Genomic DNA, 22525 nt, shown 5'->3' on the forward strand with positions numbered 1-22525 from the left:
GACATTTTCTGTATTTTGAGGGACAAATTTTGCTGGTAGACTATGCTAAATCTTATGCCATTTTTGTCAAAGAAAAAGATGTTTGAGGGCGATGACCTAAGCTACCACGCACAAATTTTCACCATGTCGTTGTGAGCGCCAGAGGCGAAAGTCATTGCGTGGGAGGTCCGGAGAAAATTTTTAAATCTTGACCGTCGGAAACGTCATTTCCTGCATTTTAGTGGCACTTTCTGCTTGTAAACTAAGCTAAGTACGATAGTACAATTTCTATTGGTTTAAAAGATTTTTCAGAGCAGCGCTACAGCAAAATATTGTCCTGCGCCAAAGACGCAGCCGTCACAAGGGAGGTCTGGCGAAATTTTGAAATCGGGACTCTCTGAAACGCCATTTCTTGCCTTTTCAGGGGTATTTTGCTGTTAGACTAGCTTGATTTTATGAAATTTCAATCATCAAAAAAATACACAAGGTTTCAGCTTGATTTTTTTGGAGGGCGACGCCCCCCCCCCCCAACATATTTTCCGGGGGGGCAGCCGCCCCCCCTGCCCCCGGTGCCGCCGCCACTGCATACAGACGATGCAATGTTAAACATTAGAATCTATCTAAAGCTACGACTAAAAGAAATAAAAAGGAATGGTCGAATGGGAGGTAAGCGATCTGTACATGTGCTGGAGGAGCTAAAAGTTTGAGGAGGTCATTTATGATCACGTTCCAAATTACAAAATGAAATTCCTACACATCTCATTGCTTGAAAATGAGGCTTTGTACAAATCAGAACAACTTTTACAAACATCTGTAGTCTAGGGCGGTCTCCGGCTTTATATATTTTTCCATCCCATTCCTTCCTTGTTTCAGATCAATATGTAGTTCTGACAGTTTCAAGTCATGAAGTTCAGATTTGTCGGAGGGAAGGGTTAAGATTTTTTCGTTCCAGCAAGCAAATTTCTGTCTGAGGCCTACATAACTTAAAAAAGATTAATTTCTCAAGTCTCCTTTAGTCTGCCTTTTATCTGCAAGATCATGTGATAATGAGATCACGTGTCCGTAACTCTCATGAGTTTACTTCCTGAAGTGATTGGTCATCAGTATTGATCCTGAAGAAGGTGACAGTGGTCGTTGAAAATTCGATCCGTATATACCTTTGTGTTGAAAGAAAGCATTGTACCATGATAACTACCAACACAGATGAGCTACCATGACAAATCTAAGGATCTTTGTTATCCTTTAGTCTGCCTTTCTCCTGCTTGCTTTTCTGGACTATCTGGAACATGAAGGAGAAAAAGTACAGCAGGTTGTCGTATCTACCATCGTACACCACGCCGACGAAGATGTCGTGAAACTCCCGCAGGAAATAGTAGATGGCTTCCACCGTGGCGAGAAAGGTGTCCGGTTTGTCGCGCTGGTGGCGCCAGAAGTGTGTGATGTGGTTCTTCAGGATAACACACTGGAGACCTGGGGGGTTGAAACAGGCAAGTAAAAAGGTTAGACAAAAAGGTTAAATCCTGCCACACAGCTTTGTGCAATAACTACAGCAGGGGGCTAGTCCACTGGTGGTGGTGTGTGTCTTCAACTTCCATGTGCAAACACTATACAGCTGGGGGATTGGAACAGGCAAGTAAAATAGGAACTTGAAGTCTTTGTACTACACTCTGGCAACTATAGTGGTGACCATCTACAATTCAAAGCCCTTGGGCCACAGCTTTGTGCAATCACTACAGTAGGGAGCTAGTTCACTGGTAGTGGTGTGTGTGTTCAACTATCACACACACAAATGCTGAGTGCTAAGCAGAGAAAGCAGCCTGTACCATTTTTTTAAAGTCTTCAGTTAGTTTGGTATAATAATAATAATAATATTGGGTGTATTTGCAGCCAGTGCCATAGGTATGACTCAGCCGGAGATTGAACTCACGACCTACTTAACAAGGCATCAATCTGTGCTTTTACCTTTGAGTCGTTCGTCGTGAATATCCTGTGTGTTTGGTTCCACGTGCTGTCAATAAAGATCACACGCTCAAACGGCGCAGATACTCGCTCCTCTGTACGCTGCTTTTTCAGCGGTGGCTCTCGAACTTCACCGCTCTGTTTCTCAACATCCTCTTCCTGTGCTGCCGTATTATCCTGCTTTTCTTCTCTGCCGTTTTCTGTATCTGTGCTTTCTGGTGTTATTGTCTGTGTTTTTTCTGTGTTCTGGGGTTTGTCCTTCCCCTTTAATAGTCCATGTTGCTTTTTGCTGAGATCCTCCAGGGAGAGAGCATTCAACCCAGGGAAAACGATGACCACCTTGGAAGTACAAAAAAAGGAGCAATGTTAAATTTTTATCTTATCTTTAGGCAATGTTACACACAATATCTTACATTACATGAAAAGGGATAGCGACCCCTCCTTGCAAAAAATATATCCTGCTACTGAAACAATAAGGAAACTTACTAGCCTATGTACCACTATAGCCTAGGCATTACAAGGTGAACAACTAGGAAAATATATACACAAGAAAACTTGGTGACCTAAGTACAATGACAACAGCCACTACTGACCTTACTGGGATCAGAGAACTCAGGAATGATGGGATAGGTGTAGATGCGGACGTCCTCCGGAGCGATAATGGCGGCGTGCGCGGCCGTGCTCTTACCGTCCACCTCCTTAGGGTGCTTAATGATGTCTACTTTGAAGGGCAACTGTTGGGAGAACAATCACAGATATCATTCATCCATTCTTTCATATACAAAATCACAGATGCTGTCAACACAGAAATGCTTGGTGTATTCTTATATTTACGCTTCAAGCAAACTCACATGGACGTGACCGTCACGTCCCATGTTCGGGGAGAGCTACACTTCGGGAACCCACCACACTGCTAAAGTTATCGAAAAGAGTACGGATCCTTCCCAGTTCAGTGTAGATCAAACCATATGCATAACACGTTACAGTCTGGTCTGTTTGGCATCAGTTGTGTCAGTCCTTCAACAAATGTGTTACATCTCACTAACGTTATAAAGATAAACTCTAACTTAGAGTCCGACTCACCTTAACTTTAGGGACCTTCCCCTCTAACTCAGCCACCAGCACGTAGCACGTGTAGCAGAAGTACTTCCTTGACTGTTGACACTTTGGACACACCGTCCGCCGGTCCAGGGAATTCAGGCACTCCTGAGACGCCAACTTCAGACACCCAAAGGGGTCCTCACCACCAGCCATCCTAGGAGCGACTGCAGAAAAATCAACACAGAAATTTGAGGTTAGGAAGAGAAATCCTTACCGCTTCGCTTTCATGCATCTTCACACATTTTTCTTCTCCCCTCTACGATCGCTAGGCTTTTTAAAGCAAGACAATTGTGACGTCTTTGTGAATATTTTGCACCAACAAAATATTATTGCACACGCCCCCCTCCCCACACCTAACATGCGCTTCGCCTAACACGTGTTTGCCGTCAACTTGAAGCGCTAAAAGTAAACTAAAAGAGATCTAGCAAGTCAGATACCTTTCCGCTACTTGTTGCAATTGCTCTGAACACGCTGCAATGGTTTTGAGACGTTTGAAACAAGGGACACAGCTGGACATACGATTTACAAGTACCCAGCTCAGTAGATATTGAAATAACGCCCTCTAGCGAAATTAAGCTAAACGACACGTTGCGGAACTTAAAAAATGGTAGGCAAATACACCGCGCGTTTCGACCAATGTATAATGTTCAGCGAATAGAAATAAATGCGTTTGAAGAAAGGCAACCTTACAAACTCATCTATAGAATAGCTGCAACTCTTGTGAGCAACAACAACAAAAAAAACACGGTAAAAAATTGTATTCGGGACTGAAGATGATGATGATACGAAGGAAGGAACAATGTTTAACAGACGTTTCATTTAAAGCGTATAAATGATATTAAAATCTATTGTATCTGAATAAAGGTAACCTAACAAACCTTTTTCACATAGCCACAATTCGTATAAGTAAAAAAAGGTATGATGAAAAGTTTGTAAACGATTGTACAACGTCGTTTTAATTAAATTGATTAATTATATGTTAAATGAAGAACATTAAGTTCATTTCAATAGTGGTCACCTATGACAAACTCGTCTAACGTTATGAAAAAGCTACAACTCGTGTTGGCAAAATATAGGTCAAAAGAAAGTATGTGACGTTAGATCCCCGAAACAGTATTTTCAAGGTTTGACTCCGAAAACAACAGAACGACTCGGAATAAAAGTCATGGTCATTTATACGTGCAAATATTTGAAATATTTAGATGCCTTATTTGGCCATTTTCAAAGTCAAAACATCGATCCTTAGATAGGCTGTACTTTTGAAACGGATCTAACAATATATATTTTAATTAGGACGTATTTTACAGTAAATGTTTTTATATTTGACAACAAATGAAATTGTTTAATGACAATAAAGATCAATTGTAACAGATTTAGCCAAAGTAGGTTGGTACGAACGTGCGACTTTTGAACCAACGTAAACAACTTTTATCAACACGATCGCGACCTTCGACCATGCCTGTGATTTAAAGTCGACCGTCGGAAATAAAAAAACAAAAGAAAAAGACATCTTTAAGACATGTGGAGGACACTTCTAAGGAGATTCACCGGGCTTCTCCTTATCCTAACAGCGGTGGCGTTTCTTGTGATCGGTCTGCAGGAACCTCGGCACGGCCCTCGGCTCAAGGCTCACTTCGGTGCACAGCGCCCTCGGAACGGTACCGGGGGCCCCAGGTCCTCAACACACACGGTACGTTCAACGTGGTAAAAAGAGTAAAGGTAGTCCCATGGCGCAAACTCATAAACTGTAGCTAGCAATACAAGTTAAAGGTAGTGGCATATAGCCTTGTTGAGGCTGTAGGGCTAGGGACAGTGGGTCGTTATCCATTGTGTGAAACAGGCAGATATTACAATGTAGCCCCAGTCCAAAGGTTCTGCCCTTTCTGTCCAAAACATATTGAAGATGAATTTCACTTTTTAATGGAATGTTCTAAATACACTATTTTACGTAATTTCTAGAATGTATTACAGCAGATTTCAAGAACCTCGATGCTAAAGACAGATTTGTATATATCTTTAGATGCCACAACTCCCACAATGCAAAGTTAGACAAATATATCAAAGACTGCTTTGTTATTAGAAAGAATAATGAAAGCCATGATTAGCCCAACTCGATTGTAACATTATATCTTGTTTTAGCCCTTTTTGTTATGTTAATAAGGATGTTAAGTCTTACTCTATACACCTATTTTGTACTTTGTGTAATAGTTGTTGCCATACATTGTACCATGTACAAATGTCGTGCAATAAAGTTCTATCTATGTGTCAGACAGTCGGGAGTCAGTGAGTAGGGCACGGTATTGGAAGGTTTAGGCCACCCCTGCCTTTCCTCCCACTGCCTTTTACCTTGCCAGCCTAAGTCAGGTACCCACTTTTACACCTGGGTCGGAGTGATGGGACCTACTCCCGGGGTAGGTGTCACATTCCTACTCTGTAACCTCGAATGAGGGGGTGGAGCTCCGGTAGTCGCTAAAGGATGGACCTCACCCCTCACCCAAGAGGGTGAAAATGGGTTGGCGTAGGGTCAACTACCCTACCTGTAAAAGAGCCACCAGTAACCAGTTACAGAAGCCACGATGATAAGAATCCAAAAACCCGTCATGGGCAAGGAAGGGTCTCCACAAAGGGGGCGTATGACGCAGGGCAGTGAAAGCCGCAAGGAAGCTGCAAGGCTGACTCCCCTTCTAACGCCCAAGACAACCATAAAGATAGGTACATGGAACGTAAGAACTATGTACGAACCCACAGGGCAAGCGAAAGAGGGGAAGGCCCAAGAACAGCTGGAGAAGGGACACTGAGGAAGAGATGAGCAGCATAAGTAACAGCATGAGTAACAGCTTACTCATTACCGCCTAGATTTCTCTTTGGATATGTGATAATTCCTGTGTGGATTTTGTGATGTTATAAGGAGAACTGTTTTCTTTTTGTCGGAGAATGTTAAGAAGTTTGGATGGAAACAATGAAATGAAGCTGGCACGACCTGAGAAGGAAGACCCAAAGACGTGTACAGTGGAGGACGATCATCGGTGGCCTATGTTCCCACCGGAGCAAAGGGCCCAAGTAAAGTAAGAAAGAGTAATGAGGCGTGTTAAGTGCTTTTCCCAAGGGCACAACAGCAAGCCTGGACGGTCAGGAATCGAACACGCGACCTGTCGATCTGGTATCTGCTCGCAGGGCTTGACGCCATTGGTTTAAATAAGGACTTGCCGTTGTCAGAGTAAAATAGTTGAATAGTTGGTGATTATCTCATTTGTGCCCACATCAAGGTGATGACTGATAAATTTATGAATAAATCATATTCATGAATGAATTATTGATGGTTTTATATTAAGTGGTTTAGGATTCGGGAGTTTTTGGTTTATTATCATTCACAGCTTCATCATAAACTCATGTCACATATCTATAAGCTCCATACTGATCAGAGTGTTACAATTCACAGTATATCTAAATTTATTCAATTGTACTAGTGTAACGCGTCACATACACGAGAATACACACACGCACTGTATGTAGCATGAGTACGTTTGTAATTTGCCCGTAAGGTCATTCACCCTTAGGGGTCGTGGACCGGTAACATGGACTATACCATTGTTCTAGGTGGTAGGTGACGTTACTGAGACGTGATGTATACAGAGGTTTTGTACAAACATTCTGATAATAGAAACACATTAATCAGTGATACTTTCTTGCTAAACACTGGTGTACTTTGATACATGATACAGATATTGTCGTATATGCTGTTACTAAGCTTGGTATCGAAATGTACACCCCCTATCCGAAAATGAGTGGGGCCGTCTGTCCGCTAGGGCGAGGTCAGAAGGTCTACCGATAACAAAAGACCCGAGAGGAGAAGTCAGGGGGCGTGGACACGTTTGCTGTTGTTTACCTGTAATCTCCTTGATCTAAGGTATTGTAGACTTTAATATATGTGTAGTATTAGTCATATAGTCAAAAGCCACACCTATTGCACCTACCAGTGTAGAACCAGTGTTTTTTAGAGCGTTTAGGGCACCAGAAAAATTTAAGTTCGCTTGTACTGTTGAACATGTGTTTGTATTGAGTTACCTGTTAACCTGTAATCTCCTTGATGTAAGGTATTGTAGACTTCAATAGATGTGTAGTATTAGTCATATATCAAAAGTTGCGCCTATTGCACCTACCAGTGTAGAACCAGTGGGTTCTTTAGGGTGTTTTTTTTTACGAGAAAAACGTACGGTTCGCTTGTACATGTGTTTGTATTGGGGGTTACCTGATCTCTGCCCTCAGGTGACCCAGTAAAGCTGTACAAAGGTCAGATCTACCTGAATTGAATTTTATTAAATATCCTACAGATTAGCACTTATGCGTAGCTCCGAATTGTGTCTATTTTACAGTTAAGTCATGAAGGAATATTTGCCTAAAGGAAAAGTTGATTATGTTCGAATTACAGTTCTACTTACTATGTCTAACCGAACCTGCTTTCTAATTCTGGGCCTTGGAATATGTTGATGTCAAGCAAAATACTAGTTTTGTCTCACGTAAGTCACAAGTGGCAAGTGTACCATGTAAGGTTATTATATGTTGCAGTATGTCTGTCTTTTTTTAGATTCGGATAAAACATTACTTAGATACAAAGTAGATATGGGAACAAAAAGTGATCTGAAATATCAACAAGGGTGTCTAGCCGTGAGAATAACGGCCGTGTGGCCTATCAAAGTAGTGTCAAAGGTCACCTGCTGTATTTATAAATAGATGCGTGGGTGTATCTTAGCAACGATATACTTGTGCCTATAGGCTTAGGGTAAAATGTACCTTCAGTGTTAAATATCATCTGACCATGCCTTTGCACATCCAAACTTGTATTGTGGCAAAATTTTGTTTCAATTGTTCTAGTAAAAAGTTTTGGAATCAAACGCCATCTTGTTTGACTGATGGTGATGATAATGATGCTTGAGTAGAAATGATGATGATGATGATTTTTTAGTAAAAATTGTAAAGACAATGATATATACTCTTCAAGTAGTGGTTCAGATCCAGCTGTTCTTGACGTGTTTTTTGTTTGTTTGTTTTTGCGTTGCCGAACATCCGCTTTGAGACTTTGAGACTTTATTAGAAAATCCATTAGTGACGTGCCCTAGGGCACTCCACTAATCTTCCTGGACTTCATACAGACAGCATACTAGTACATACAGTGATCATTATTTACATACATGTCAATTAAAAACAGTCATCAGCCATGCCATCATGCTCTCTGACTATCCGCTTGGATAGTAAATGATATATGCATTTCTTATACTGATCATATCATCTTAATAACGATTCTTCTTCTCTCAGAACCGATCCAAGATGACGACCGACTTCAATGGAAAGTGGAAACTGGTCGACTCGGAGAATTTTGATGCTTATTTACAAGCTGTGGGTGAGTTCGTCCTTCTCTCTCTCGATCCCCCCCCCCCTTCTGTCTCTCATCTCTTTAGTAGCTATGTTTCTTTAGCTGTCTATCTCTTTCTAAGTTCTCTCTTAAGCTCTCTCTGTCTCTTTAGCCCTCTCTTACTAGCACTCTCTCTTTTTAGCTCTCTTTATCTCTCTATCGCTCTCTAAAGCTATCTCTCTCTTTAACTCTCTATCTCTTCTCTTGGCTCTCTCTCTCTAGCTGTTTCTCTATGTTTCTCACTTCTCTCTCCCTCTCTCTTTGTGCCTCTTTGACTATAGCTGTCTATCTGTATTTTTGTCTATTGTCTCTCTCTTTAAGTTAAAACGCTCTGTCTGCCTCTATAGCACTCTCTCGCTCTCTCTGTTTCTGTCACCATAACTATCTCCCTCCGTCCCTCTCTATCCTGTGTGCGCAACCTTGAACTTGAAGTTCCCACAATCACTGTTTAACCACAACAGTACACAGCAGGTCCCTTTTTTATGAAATCTCAGGAGCATTCTGTATTTCTGTCCCACCACACAGGAGTAAACTTCATGATCCGTCAGCTGCCTAAAGCGGCCACACCCAGACAGGTTCCCTTCCTATTGTGATCACGCACTAATATATTAAGCAAACTTTTAAAAGCTGTAGAAGAACCGTGGTGAACAAGAGAAATTCACTACGCAAAACGACAATTATGTTCTTGGTTTGAGTTCATTGCATGAGCATTCTGTTAACGTTTCTGTCGCACCTCACAGGGGTAAACTTCATGATCCGTCAGCTGGCGAAAGCGGCCACCCCCAGACAGGAGGTTCAGCAGAACGGCGACAACTTCGTCATCAAGAGCAGCGGACTGCAGACCAAGGTCACCAACTTCACCATCGGGGAGGAGTTCGAGGATGATTCACCCATCGGAAAAGTCAAGGTGGTTAACTTCCTGTATTCTTGCTAATCTTTGGTGGGGGTTAGCACATGGGCAGCGCAAGTACAATAGGAGTAACGCGCAAGTGTAGGGCAAAAGCAAGTTCGGCACAAGTATAGCACAAGTTCGGCGCAAGTGTTGCGCACGTGCCGAGCAAGGACAGCGCAATAGTAGCGCAAGTAATGCGCAACTGTACCGCAAGAGTAGCGCAAGTGCAGCTCAAGCTCGGCACAAAAGTTGTGCAAGTGCCACACATGTCTAGCTCCATTTGAGAAAAATTTCTTTTGGTAATTTTTATTAATTGATCGCAAACGGTATTTGTCTTGGTGCGGCCCGTTTGCCCTTTGACACGGAACACGTGAGAGTGACGTCACTCGAAGTTTGCTGGGCAGGCGGGTCGGACGTTTCTTTCTGCTCTCCTTTTTCAAAGTTTGTGTCTCGGATGTGCTGATATGGAGTCAGATTTTGCGAGAGAGACGTCGGGACGTCGCTGTAAAGTGTGTCGACTCCCGGTGAGAGGCCATCCGGGTCCATATGGCCGCGGGAAGTGCAAGTTTGAGCGACGGGAAGGTTCATCGGACGAGGAATACTTCAAGCAACAGCGGGGCAGCTCTCACGTTGAGGAGAAGTTACAAAGTCTCCGTCGGGAAAGCAAAGTTTCCGACCTCGTGCGAGCGGCCTGGTCGGACAGCATCTCCGAGGACACGGACGAGACGCAGGTGAGACAGTCGAGATCACTCAACTTGAAGAGGTCTTCGGGCCGCAGCAGGGAGAACGCCAGCACTCGGGCTAGAAGCGAACCCCCTGTCCAGTCTTCCCGCCATCGCACACGGAGTAGCAGCAGCGAGGCTACGGCAACACGGGACAAGGCGAAGCCTGACATTCGTGATCTCAGAAAGTCTCGGGGTTTAGTCAAGGAAGTAGACAAAGCGCTGGACGAGTTGTTGAATCCAGATATCAGCCATGGGAAACAACCCAGAAGCAAGCGCTACCAGGATCGCGGCTCCGTTTCAAGTTCGTCACAGTCAGACAGCACGGAGTCGGATTTCGTGAGAGAACCGGCCAGGAGGCGCCAGCGACGCAGGGGGTCGCGTGGCAAGAGTGGCAAGATGACAGGGAAACACGTCTCTTCAAAGCGGCCCGTGTCACGCCGACGCTCTGATAGCTATGATTCGGACACTTCTTCTGGCATGGCTGATGATTCCCGCTCACGTTCTACCAAGCGCCGCCGACGCCGGGCAGGTAAGAGTGGCAAGATGAAAGGGAAACATGTCTCTTCAAAGCGGTCCGTGTCACGCCGGCGCTGTGATAGCTATGATTCGGACACTTCTTCTGGCATGTCTGATGATTCCCGCTCACGGTCTACCAAGCGCCGCCGACGCCGGGCAGGTAAGAGCGGTCGAAAACGTACTATTAATGATTCGGGTACTCGTCGTGTAAAAGTTGATTGGCCACAGCACAGAGTACACTTCCCAGGACATGGGAAGGAAGGGGGCGTGACTTATGATCAGTTGTCCTTGCCCATGTTTGTACACGGTTTTCTGAAGAATGTTCTGTATTCGGAGCGGGTTTCGGTTGACGCGGAGCATAAGTTGGTTCATCTAGCAGATCTTATGTTCGATGCTGTGTACTATAACTGGGAGTTAGTTCGGGAAGTCCACGCATCTTTACTGTACGGGATAGAGTATGGTTCGCTCACGTGGGGTAGCCGCGGCACCTTTGATGCCGTCAGAGAGAGACACTACCGGACACAAGCTGGCGTCGCTCGTGGCAACCCGTCGTCATCGAAGGCGGGTCCTGTCAGGGAAGCTCGCGCGGCGGGAAGCAGGCCGCGGTATTGTGGCGGGTTTCAGTACGGCAGCTGTTCCCTACAATCCGGCCATTGGAGTTCACGGTGGAACGCCCCAATGCTACACGTCTGCAGTGCGTGCTTGATAGTACGGGGCATACAGGAACCACATTCGAGTCAAGATTGCCAGTACAAACCCCGGCCATTTCTCGGCTCGACAGGGGACACCGCCCACCTCTCCCAGAGACCGGGTCCCTCACGCGGACGTTCACAGAGTGATCAAGTTACATGAAGAGGTTGCCACACTCGGTAATCTTCCCAATTTTATCGGCGCACGTAGACCAGTGAATTCAAACCTGAATATACATACTTGGAGAACGTTACTCGAGAATTATGAACACAGACATATAGTAGATTATTTAGAATTCGGTTGGCCTATCAATATTCAATCAGAATCGTATATTCCACCGTCAGTTTTGCACCCGAGGAATCACAAATCTGCTACTTTGTATGCTTCACATGTGGATCAGTTTATTTCGGAAGAGTGTCAACATGATGCCATAGCGGGGCCGTTTGCAACAAACCCGTTTCCTTTCCCTGTGGCCACACTACCTCTACAAACAGTGGAGAAACGCAATAGTGATAAGAGAAGAGTTGTAGTGGACTGTAGCTTTCCATATGGACATTCGTTAAATGAAGCAGTACCCAAGGATACATATTTAGGGGACACAGTCCAACTGACATACCCATCGGTTGATACCATGACTCAGATGATTTTGAATAAGGGAGCTGGATGTTTGATTTATAAGACTGATCTGAGCCGAGCATATAGACAATTGCCTGTTGATCCTAAGGATTACAAATATCTGTGTTATCGTTGGAGAGGTGCCTTCTATGTGGACACTAGACTTGTATTTGGGCTCCGATCATCGGCCTATGTTTGTCAGACAACAACATCAGCAGTGACTTTTATACAGAAGGAGAAAGGCTATGACGTGTGTAATTACTTAGACGATTTTGGAGGAGCTGAGGTTCCAGAAGTAGCTGATACAGCTTTTGCCGATTTACAGTCAACTCTAGCAAGTCTCGGCCTGGACGAGTCAGAACAGAAAGCTGTACCTCCAACCACGTGCATGACGTTCCTTGGAATCGAGTTTGATACAGTTTCTATGACCAGGCGTGTACCGCAGTTTCGGTTGGAAGAGATCAGGCTTCTGATTAATTCGTGGTTAAACAAGAAGAAAGCAACCAGACGTGAACTCCAGTCTCTCATCGGGAAGCTCGTTTTTGTTTCCTCCTGTGTGCCACCAGGACGGCTGTTTATATCTCGAATGTTAGAGGCTTTGCGTTCATTACGGCGGAATCACCACAGACTGCGGTTGTCACGGGACTTCCGACTGGACCTTCTGTGGTGGCACAGATTCATGGACACATACAACGGTGTATCTATGATGGTTACCGATATTTATAGCTACCCGGACGAGTTGGTTATGACTGATGCCTGTGCCACGGGGTGCGGTGCATTTTGTGACGGGCAGTTCTTCCACAGTGTGTTCCCAGACCACGTGTTGGAGAAGTTTGGATCAAAGATACACGTACTCGAGATGTTGACTATCGTCCTTGCAGTCAGGAAATGGGGGCCACGTTGGTTCGGACAGCGTATCTCTTTATACTGTGATAATATGGCCTGTGTCTATGTGTTGAACTCCGGACGTGCTCGTGATCGAGATCTGTTACACTGTGCTAGGGAGCTGTGGCTGTTGGCAGCCAAATTCGAGTTCCAGGTTAAAGCTTCGCATATTCAAGGCAGTCACAACCGAATTGCAGATCACCTTTCCCGGTGGCATCTCTCGGCGTATCATGCTCAGCAGTTTACCCGTCTCACACAGCATCGGTTGACAGTTGAGATTCCGGTATTCCAGGAGGACTTCATCTTGGATTGCCCTTATTAGTAGAGTAGGTTTTAACGTTTGTTTGTTCTGTTGTGTTTATTTCAGCCCGAATTGATCTTGGACTACTACGTGATCAGGTACGACAGACTAAGAGAGCAGCGTTTGCTGATGGGACATGGGAGAACTTGAGGACACATTTACGGACTTACCTGCTCTTCTGCACATTCTACGACATAGTCCCGTTTCCGGCAAAAGTGGATACCCTTGAAACTTATGCTGAATTCCTGAGTCGTTCATTTCGTGCCCCAGCGTCAATAGCAAACTATGTTAGTGGTATTAAGACTTTCCATATCCTGTTTGGACTGGATACGGCGGCGTTCTCTTCTATGGACTTAGCTCTACTACTACGAGGACTTAAGAAACAGATGAGACATACGCCTCGTCAGAAGCTGCCTTTCACACCAGACGTCTTACTCAGGATTCATGAACACTTAGATACTTCAGACTCGTTTCAGGCTACTATGTGGACTGTGATACTGTTAAGTTTCTTTACATTTCAGCGAAAATCTAACTTTGTGTCTAAACATGGTTTCGACCCTACTAAGCAGTTCACTATTCATGATTTTGTTGTATACAAGGGAATTTTGTTGATCAGGATCAGGTGGTCCAAGACTTTACAATGTGCGGAGAGAGTATTGTATGTTCCGGTGATGGAGATCAAGAATTCTCCCCTCTGTCCAGTATCAGCGTTCTGTAACATGGTTAGGTTAAACCGCAACAAGAATACGAGTGCGGCCTTTGTTAGACCACATAGGGGTAGATTTGTACCATTGAATCAGAATATCTTTGACAAGGCCTTCAAGCAGATACTAGGTAGAGCGGGCCTAAGTCCTGCTAGGTACTCTCTCCATAGTGGGCGTAGAGGAGGCGCCACATTTGCATTCCGTGCAGGAGTTCCCATAGATCTAATCCGCCTCCAGGGTGATTGGCGTTCTGATGCTTACCTACTGTATTTGAAGGTTCCCTTGGCTACAAGATTACGTTTGTGTTATAGAATGGTTAAGCATATCCAGTGGAAGACGCCTCGGTAGCGTTGAAGGCATTGCAGTGTTCGTAGAGTAGCAATTTCGAGATTACAGTTTGTTAATTTGTTCATGGGTAATGGGGTCGTGGTGTCTCTCGTCACCTTCATGTTTAATTGTAATTCTGATATTTTTTGTTTTTCTTTTAGCGGTTTGGCCTTTTGTTTTTGGTGTTTTCCCCGAAAAAGTTTTTTCCTGATTAAACTTTTTCCTTTTTTCTGCCAAACCGTGTCTTTGTTTGAGTTTGTCCGATAATTTGAGAAAAATTTCTTTTGGTAATTTTTATTAATTGATCGCAAACGGTATTTGTCTTGGTGCGGCCCGTTTGCCCTTTGACACGGAACACGTGAGAGTGACGTCACTCGAAGTTTGCTGGGCAGGCGGGTCGGACGTTTCTTTCTGCTCTCCTTTTTCACCCTCCACCACCCCTTTTCTCCGCCAAATGTTATTGAAGGTTAAGTATGTTATTATAGTTGTTGAAGTAGTATTACTATTAGTGCTGTGTTTTCCCCGAAAAAGTTTTTTCCTGATTAAACTTTTTCCTTTTTTCTGCCAAACCGTGTCTTTGTTTGAGTTTGTCCGATAATTGAATGTGTAAAACTTCATCAATGCAGTCTCTTTCCGTTTTGATCATCAAAGTCAACTTTCAAACTGATAGTAGCTGTAGAACACCTGTAATGAACAAGTAAAACTCATTGAGCAAGACGACAGACAATTATGCTCATGGTTTGAGTTATTGGCATTTAGGCCATGTTGATTTGATTATATGGATGACATCCTCCGGGAACTCCAAAACTGATGCGAGCGAGCGAATAAAAAAAAGTTTGGCCAAAAAAAAGTTGCCTTCAGTATGAAATCAAACTGGCCAGGAGGGTTGAACATAGGACTAAACACACATAGTATGGTATGCCATGATCCTCTGGACCTGAATTTTCTGTACTGGTACCTCCTCTAACCAACAATAGTTGTTTTTTTTTTCTTTTCGTCCTTTCACATCTTATTCTTTGACTTTAGATTCATTTGGCATTCTATATATGGCATTAGTTATCTGTTTTCTGATACTTTTTTTTCAATCTACGGAATATTTGTGCTCATTTTACAGCTGCTTTGCACAATTTTTTGTGTGGTCGAAACTTTTTTTTTTTTTTTTTGGAAATGGCCGAAATTGGTGCGAGCGCGGATGTCATCCATATAATCAAATCAACATGGCCTTACATAAAATAAGGGTGCAAATATAGCCTGTAACCCGACCGTTATTGACTGATATATACAAAATTCTACCACTAATCTATCACTGATAAAATCTGATAATAGATAGTGCGAAGTAACGTTGTGTTTTTATTTATTTGTTTATTTTTTATTGTTGTTTGTTTCCTACGCAGTGTACAATAACCTGGAAGGACGGGAAGCTCCACACCTCTATAGAGGGACCCCGAGGTCACATGTGGTCAGAACGAGAGATGCGGGAGGACGGCAGGTGTTATCTCGTGAGTTGATTCATGCCTTTATTTTGAATGAATGAATGAATGAATGAATGAATGAATGAATGGTTTATTGCACTTCAATAAAAAGAAACATTTTGCAGCCAGTTGGTTGAATTGCACGTTGTTTTACATGTTGTCAAGGTGACATCAAATGGAACTGGACCGAGTTCAGTGGTTTTTCGAGCGCCTTAGTGCCTCAGCTTACACCTTGTGAATTTAGACACCTCAAAGAAGAAAAAACACATTCAGAAGTGAAACAAATATTACAAAAGCTTTGAATATTTCCAGGCGGTAGGAGACTCCGTTGTTGTTATCAATGTGTTGGAACCGTTTATTTCTACAGACGATGTCGGCACCGAACGGGACGACTGCAGTCAGGATCTTTGCCAGGGACGAGTAGCCATGGTAACCGTAACCATGGCAACCAGACGACGCTACCATGTCTGATTACAATTTAAGAATCAATCAGTATGTTTTTACTGTTCAGAATTGTGAAGTTTAAGGTTAGATATAAAGTGTTATTAATTACAACAAATTATCTTAAAGATACAAGTTAGCCCATCTTTGGGAGGGAAAGCACTGCATCCGAAACCAACTGCCACAGGTTCTACAGAGTCCACCAGACAAACAACAAACCCCACAAGCTATGGACACTAGCAAGACAACAGCCAGAGTATCAGAGAGACCTTAAGAACCTCATACTCCTCAGTACCATCCCAACCAGACACACCGTAAAAGCATGTCCAACCTGCCACAACGCTACAGAAGACTTGGTCGGTCATCTATTCACCAGATGTTTCACTTTTGACCACTTACGACAAACCCTGGCAGAAGAAATAGCAAACACCCTGGGAGTAAGAGTCATGGCAAAAGTGCACGAGCAACCAGATGAGAGGTTCACAGAGGTCATGCTGGGTGCCGAGATAGTAGAAGAAGCTGTAGAACCAGCTGTGTGGAGCGCCTTCATCACAACAACGGCCAGATTGCTCCGCCCTCTAGCAGCCATGGCATTAAAGCACGCCACCTGGAAAGAGAGGCAAAACTGCAGCACGGGGAAGGAGAATAGAACACACGAGAGCTGAGGACGTACAGACGAGAGAAGAAGAAAGAGCTGAAAAGAGCTAGACTTAAACTACCCCCAACAAAGGCTACAACACAGCCTCGACAGAAGCTAGACTGTGAGTTAAACATACGAGCTGTGGAGAACTGAACTGTGTAGAGTCACAAGGAGTTGTAGAGAATGATACAGAAAGGGTCACTGAACCTTGAAAGTGGAACTCTAAAGAACTTTAGAGAACTCTTGAGAGTTATGTGTACAATGCACAGAAATAGAGACGAGAAGAGACAGTTATTATGGTATGATAGATCTGATCGAGTGATTTTTTTAATGTCCCAATGGTCAGCAGTAGACTAGACGTTTGGGGCATGGGATACCCCTGGCAGGTTCGTTCACCTGCCCTCCGAGAGATTGTAAATATGAGTACGAAATTACGACAGTATAAGGATATAATTTATTTTATTTTAACAGGATTGCTATGTACCACATGTTTAATGTCACGGCTTCCCCTTTGTAAATACTTCAGCTATGCAATGCTCTCCCAAGGGAGGAATAAAGTACAAGAAAGAAAGAAAGAATGAATGGTTTATTGCACTTCAATAAAAAAAAACATTTTGCAGCCAGTTGGTTGAATTGCACGTTGTTTTACATGTTGTCAAGGTGACATAAAATGGAACTGGACCGAGTTCAGTGGTTTTTCGAGCGCATTAGTGCCTTAGCTTACACCTTGTGAATTTAGACACCTCAAAGAAAGAAAAAACACATTCAGAAGTGAAACAAAAATTACAAAAGCTTTGAATATTTCAAGGCGGTAGGAGACTCCGTTGTTGTTATTAATGTGTTGGAACCGTTTATTTCTGCAGACGATGTCGGCACCGAACGGGACGACTGCAGTCAGGATCTTTGCCAGGGACGAGTAGCCATGGTAACCGTAACCATGGCAACCAGACGACGCTACCATGTCTGATTACAATTTAAGAATCAATCAGTATGTTTTTACTGTTCAGAATTGTGAAGTTTAAGGTTAGATATAAAGTGTTATTAATTACAACAAATTATCTTAAAGATACAAGTTAGCCCATCTTTAGTTAAAGATACACAGGTAGTTGTTAGTTGTATTTGTGTTCTGTAATATTCTGATGTTTTGTTGATTCTGATGTTTTGTTGTTGTTGATTGCATTACTTTTATGAAAATTGATTATTTCTTTTACCAATAAATGTTACGGAAAAATATCATTCTTTTTTTTAATAAAAGCTGCATTTGAGAAATAAATTATCATCAGCATCAAAATGTATCAAAGATGAAAGAGAAAATGTAACTAATTATGCTCTGTAAAATAAAACACTTCTCAACATGTTTGTGAGTCTGTCTAAGTGTGCACACACCTATATTTTGGCGTAGAGTAGCGGTAGGGTGTTTGGCTCAAAGCCCAAGGTCCTGGGTTGGAGTCCCTAGTATGCCCCGACGTTGTGCGCTTTCAGGTTTGAGTGGATCAATTAAATCAGTCCGGATATGCATCCTGTGTCCTTTAGTACAAACCTAAATGTGTTACGCCATGAGGCGGTTTGCAATACAGTCCACGTAATCCGTAGACCTGAGTCAGCTTACAGATGTGCCCTTTGTGGCAAAGACTGTCATTCTCGTATAGGACTGTTTAGCCACAGTCGACGCTGTAGGGCTGATATCAATTAGGATTTTACCATGGCCAATATTGACCGAAGGAGGCCATATATAATCCGTAAGGTTGAAGTCTGGATGTGACAGATTCTTTGAAAGCGAACAAGGAAAGGCGTAAAACTATACATGTGTACGTGTCCCTGTAGTTCAACATGGTAGCAGCCTCACAGTTGAGCTTTTGGTGCCAAGTAGTTGGTAACAGGGAGAACAGTTACCGTATTTTTGAAGCGACGTAAAGGGCCGGGGGGGGGGGGGTCAGTCCCGTGTTCGAGGAGGTGTCTAGAACGAGGACGTGACTCGAGCAAGGAGAAGGGCTTGCTAGCAACCCCTCCATGTACGTACAAAAGTGCCCTGCTATTGAAACAGTACTAGCAAGGAAACCTGTTGCACTACGAAACGAACGTAATGCCAGATTTGACAGAGAAAGTCAGAACAGCATTACATTTCAAAAGAAAACGTGAAGGTAAAGTTGCATACCCTTCCCCCACGAGCTAGCGCTCCAGTAATGTTCATGCGAAGCTTTTGACCGTGCGGTCATCGGTCAAAGGACGAAACCTTAAGGTCATGTTCGTACGTTCACTCATATTTCACCTGACGACACCCTTTTAATTCATGATTGTTTGTCGCGATGAGTCAGAGGTTCAACACACTTTATAATGTACTTCGGTAATAACTAATTATAGTATTTGTCAGGCTTGTTTGATTTCTAAAAGAGGAGTAACGTATAAATACAGGGCCACCCTCTACCTACGGTACTTCTGAAGCAGATCCCAGCTGACTACAGTTACTCGGGCTATACCGGAACTACACGTTGTCAAGTAAAGGTGAGGCATGCAGTGTTTTATGTCATTTTTATAGGACAGCAAACATGATCAGTTCGTGTGTGTGTGTGTGTGTGTGTGTGTGTTAGTACGTGTGTGTGTGTCTGTGTGTGTGTGCCTATGTGTGTGTTTGTGTGTGTGTCTGTGTGTATGTATGTGTGCGTGCGTGTGTGTGTGAAAACAGAGAGCGAGCAACCTTGATTTGTAAATTGAATCTCCGCATTTCATTTAGGCCACGGTCGCAAGTACACCTTTGCCCGTCAGTGATGTAACCTCAGCCTGGCCACAAATTTGTCCCGGTGGACTGACGGATACCGGGGCACGCCTTTTCTAAAAATTCACTGCTCTTTCAAAAGCGCTTTAACAACATGTAATTACAGTTGAAGCCATTGAATATAACTCTTCTTAAACTTTTCCTTCTTTTCCGTTTCAGTACAACAACCAAGATGGCTGCTAACTTCACCGGAAACTGGAAGCTAGTTGAGTCGCAGAATTTCGACGAATATCTGCAGGCCCTTGGTGAGTCATAATATACTTCTTTCACATCATAAAGTCCCAGGTATAACATAAACCAGTCTATATAACAGTTCTTGTCTAGACTTTATATTTACTTTACTTTACGTTGTTACTTGCCAAGAAAAAAATGTAAAATACACACTAAATGTCTGTTTGTGGCGTCGTCTGTGGCGTAACTGGTAGAGCGTCCTGCTCGGAATCCTAGAGGTCCCGAGTTGGATACCCGCCATGCTCCCAACGTTGTGCCTTTTGAAAGCTACACAGGCTTCCTCATTTACATGGGGAAAAAATGGGTACCTGACTTCGGTTGGGAGGTAAAAGTAAATTTTGCAATCCTGTGTATGTGGCGCTGTTAAAATAAGTTTCTTCCTTGAGTGCAGTGCCACATTGTCCTCGTCTGTCAAAAATTGGTACCTGACTTCGGCCGGGAAGGTAAAAGTCTACCTTTACCTTCTGTCTGTACCGTGTATGTGGCACTGTTGATATAAGTTACAAACTTGAGTGCAGTGCCACATTGTCCTCGTCTGTCTGAAATGGCTACCTGACTTCGGTCGGGGAGGTGAAAGAAAAGATTACCGTTACCTTCTGTCAGTACTGTGTATGTTAAAATAAGTTACTAATAAACTTGCAGTGCCACATTGTCCTCGTCTGTCCGAAGCAAAATAGGAAAAAAAAGCTATGGGAAGTGAATGAGGCCACTTGCATCAGTGTCCACTAACCGAGACGGGGGTTGATACCAACTTCCAGGCACCTTTGACGCTTTGCTGACGTCACAAATCCGGTCTGAGTGTATGACATAGGCTTTGGCTCATTTCAACTTGATAAGGATCAGAGGACTGATGGAATTAGCGCTTTATTTTGTGTCGGATAGAAAGTTGTAAAATTGTAAATAATGTTGACTACCGTCACAGATGAACTTACATTCAAGAAAAAAACTCTCTGTGTCCAATCCAGGCGTGGACGCCGACAAGCGGAAGATCGTGGTGAGCGCCAGTCCTCGTCACGAGATCCAACAAGACGGTGACAGTTTCACGGTCAAGACCACCGGCCTCCAGAACAAGACTATCAGCTTCAAGCTCGGAGGACAGTTTGAGGACGAGTTGCCTTCGGGCAAAGTCAAGGTCAGTACCATTTTTCTGATCTTTAAAATGGTTAATATTTAGCGTCCCCTGCTCTTAGTACAATGCTAGACTTTCTTCCAACACAAAGGTATACCATGGATCAAATTTTCAACAACCACTGACGCCGCTCCTGACCAATCACTTCAGAACGTAAACTCGCGAGAGTTAAGAACACGTGGTCTTGCGGATCTTTGACGTCAGCAGTTGGTCAAACGTGCCAGGAAGTTTGATAACAACCAACGCAGATATTACATGTCGGTAGTATATGTCACTTGCAATCAGTTGGGCAATAATTTGCAATAAACGCATGTATAATTAATAATCTTATGTTGCATATTATGTATCACCACAGGTCGTGCCTACTTTAGTCGGAGGCAAGCTGCATTTTGAAATCGAAGGACCGAAGGGAAAGATGACCACCGACCGGGAGATCCGCGCAGACGGCCGGCTCTACATGGTCAGTACTTCTGCGAAATGAAAAATGCCCCTGCAGTTCCAAAGCAAGCTGCTAGGGGGCCAAACATACAATACGCCTTCCGTACATCCGTAGCTATATGCCAAAAAAATCAAGACCATAGCATGTCCAGGTAAAAATGATTTTAGAAAATCGAAGTTCTGCTGCAGTACCAAGGTCACATAACAGGGGGCCCAGCATCGACCCTGGCCTTCCTCTTTCCAATATATACCCACATACCAAATAACATTACAATTCATTCAGATGTTCTAATGTTATGCTGACCACAAATATGCGGAAACACAAACACGCAGATAGACAGACACATAGCTAGGTACAGCAGAGAGACAGACAGACACACCAAAAACTAGACCTCCATTTTTCATAGAGGTAATAATGAGAAAAATTAAGATTCTATATAGTCTTCCTCGCTCAGTTTACTGATCAAACATCGTTTTGTCACAGCAGACTATAAATCTGTTGTTTTTGTTTCCATGATTGCCAGGTGATGACGGCTGGGAACGGGACCACCTGCACCAGGATCTTCGCCAGGGAGTAACTATGGAGACTTGTTACCATGGACACCCGTCACCAGGGCAACGGGTGTAAACTTACCGGCATGCTGATTTTCCTGTTTTTATTTTCTGCAACTTCGTGAATAAGACGAGCAAATCATTACGTAACTAACCACCCACCTTGATTGTAGCATAATACGTAAGGGGTTCTTCTGAAGTCAGCGTAAAGCGATGTCAGGACCCCCAATGCAGACCCTCTTGAATAGCAACACTAGTGTATGTGGCAGCTGGAACATTTTGCAACTGCAGTAACCATAGCAACTAGCAATGTTAACATGCAGTAACTATAGCAACTAGCAATGGTCACAGTCAAGGCAAAAGCAAGAGCCTAACCTCTGCTTGGAGAATAGCCAAGGCAAGTTTGACTCACGGACAAACCGTTAGTAACCATGGCAACTAGAAACACAGGAAACAGCTTCGTTGACAGTGTAAACAATCATGTGACTGGTTTTCTCACGAAACTTTGGCAAAATAAAATCCACTTCAGTTCAATTCATGGCTACTTTTGTCCTTCTGATAATTACCTCCGAGAAAATGGAGATATGTTTTTGTGTGTATCTGTGTGCGTGTGTTTATCTGTGTCCTTGTGTCTGTATTTCTCTGTGTGTTTGTGTGTGTGTGTGTGTGTGTGTGTGTGTGTGTGTGTGTGTGTGTGTGTGTGTATGTGTGTATTTGGGTGGGTGAGTGTGTTTGTGTGTGTGTG

General features: G+C 43.5%; 4 protein-coding genes across 7 annotated transcripts; 3 read left to right on the forward strand and 1 right to left on the reverse strand.

Annotated features, from left to right (window-relative positions):
* Nucleotides 1-585: 585 nt before the first annotated feature.
* On the reverse strand, nucleotides 586-3628 carry LOC118404389 (tRNA-uridine aminocarboxypropyltransferase 1-like). Its single transcript, XM_035803459.1, has 5 exons — nucleotides 3477-3628; nucleotides 3022-3203; nucleotides 2532-2672; nucleotides 1914-2277; nucleotides 586-1449 (listed from the first exon to the last, which is right to left on the reverse strand). Exons 2-5 carry the CDS (start codon nucleotides 3190-3192, stop codon nucleotides 1202-1204), a joined length of 924 nt encoding a protein of 307 aa, XP_035659352.1. The 5' UTR covers nucleotides 3193-3203; nucleotides 3477-3628; the 3' UTR covers nucleotides 586-1201.
* LOC118404543 (cellular retinoic acid-binding protein 2-like) lies at nucleotides 3151-16105 on the forward strand. 3 transcript variants are annotated; one of them, XM_035803692.1, is made up of 6 exons: nucleotides 3151-3232; nucleotides 4611-4729; nucleotides 8353-8437; nucleotides 9190-9356; nucleotides 15499-15603; nucleotides 15944-16105. In XM_035803692.1, exons 3-6 carry the CDS (start codon nucleotides 8365-8367, stop codon nucleotides 15998-16000), a joined length of 402 nt encoding a protein of 133 aa, XP_035659585.1. In that variant the 5' UTR covers nucleotides 3151-3232; nucleotides 4611-4729; nucleotides 8353-8364; the 3' UTR covers nucleotides 16001-16105. The 3 variants fall into 3 exon arrangements, with proteins under 3 accessions (XP_035659585.1, XP_035659586.1, XP_035659587.1); XM_035803693.1 differs by lacking the exons at nucleotides 3151-3232; nucleotides 4611-4729 and adding an exon at nucleotides 6831-6946; XM_035803694.1 differs by lacking the exons at nucleotides 3151-3232; nucleotides 4611-4729 and adding an exon at nucleotides 6905-6927.
* LOC118404542 lies at nucleotides 9621-14683 on the forward strand. 2 transcript variants are annotated; one of them, XM_035803689.1, is made up of 2 exons: nucleotides 9621-10742; nucleotides 13140-14683. In XM_035803689.1, exons 1-2 carry the CDS (start codon nucleotides 9806-9808, stop codon nucleotides 14123-14125), a joined length of 1923 nt encoding a protein of 640 aa, XP_035659582.1. In that variant the 5' UTR covers nucleotides 9621-9805; the 3' UTR covers nucleotides 14126-14683. The 2 variants fall into 2 exon arrangements, with proteins under 2 accessions (XP_035659582.1, XP_035659583.1); XM_035803690.1 differs by lacking the exon at nucleotides 13140-14683 and adding an exon at nucleotides 10743-12706 and having other exon boundaries at nucleotides 9621-10595.
* A 2835-nt stretch (nucleotides 16106-18940) lies between the features above and the next one.
* Nucleotides 18941-22298, forward strand: LOC118404545 (cellular retinoic acid-binding protein 2-like). The gene is made up of 5 exons (XM_035803696.1): nucleotides 18941-19159; nucleotides 19590-19675; nucleotides 20627-20793; nucleotides 21146-21250; nucleotides 21753-22298. Exons 2-5 carry the CDS (start codon nucleotides 19603-19605, stop codon nucleotides 21804-21806), a joined length of 399 nt encoding a protein of 132 aa, XP_035659589.1. The 5' UTR covers nucleotides 18941-19159; nucleotides 19590-19602; the 3' UTR covers nucleotides 21807-22298.
* Nucleotides 22299-22525: the final 227 nt, after the last annotated feature.

Source organism: Branchiostoma floridae, chromosome 17, assembly GCF_000003815.2.
Source record: "Branchiostoma floridae strain S238N-H82 chromosome 17, Bfl_VNyyK, whole genome shotgun sequence".
Lineage (NCBI taxonomy): Eukaryota > Metazoa > Chordata > Leptocardii > Amphioxiformes > Branchiostomatidae > Branchiostoma > Branchiostoma floridae.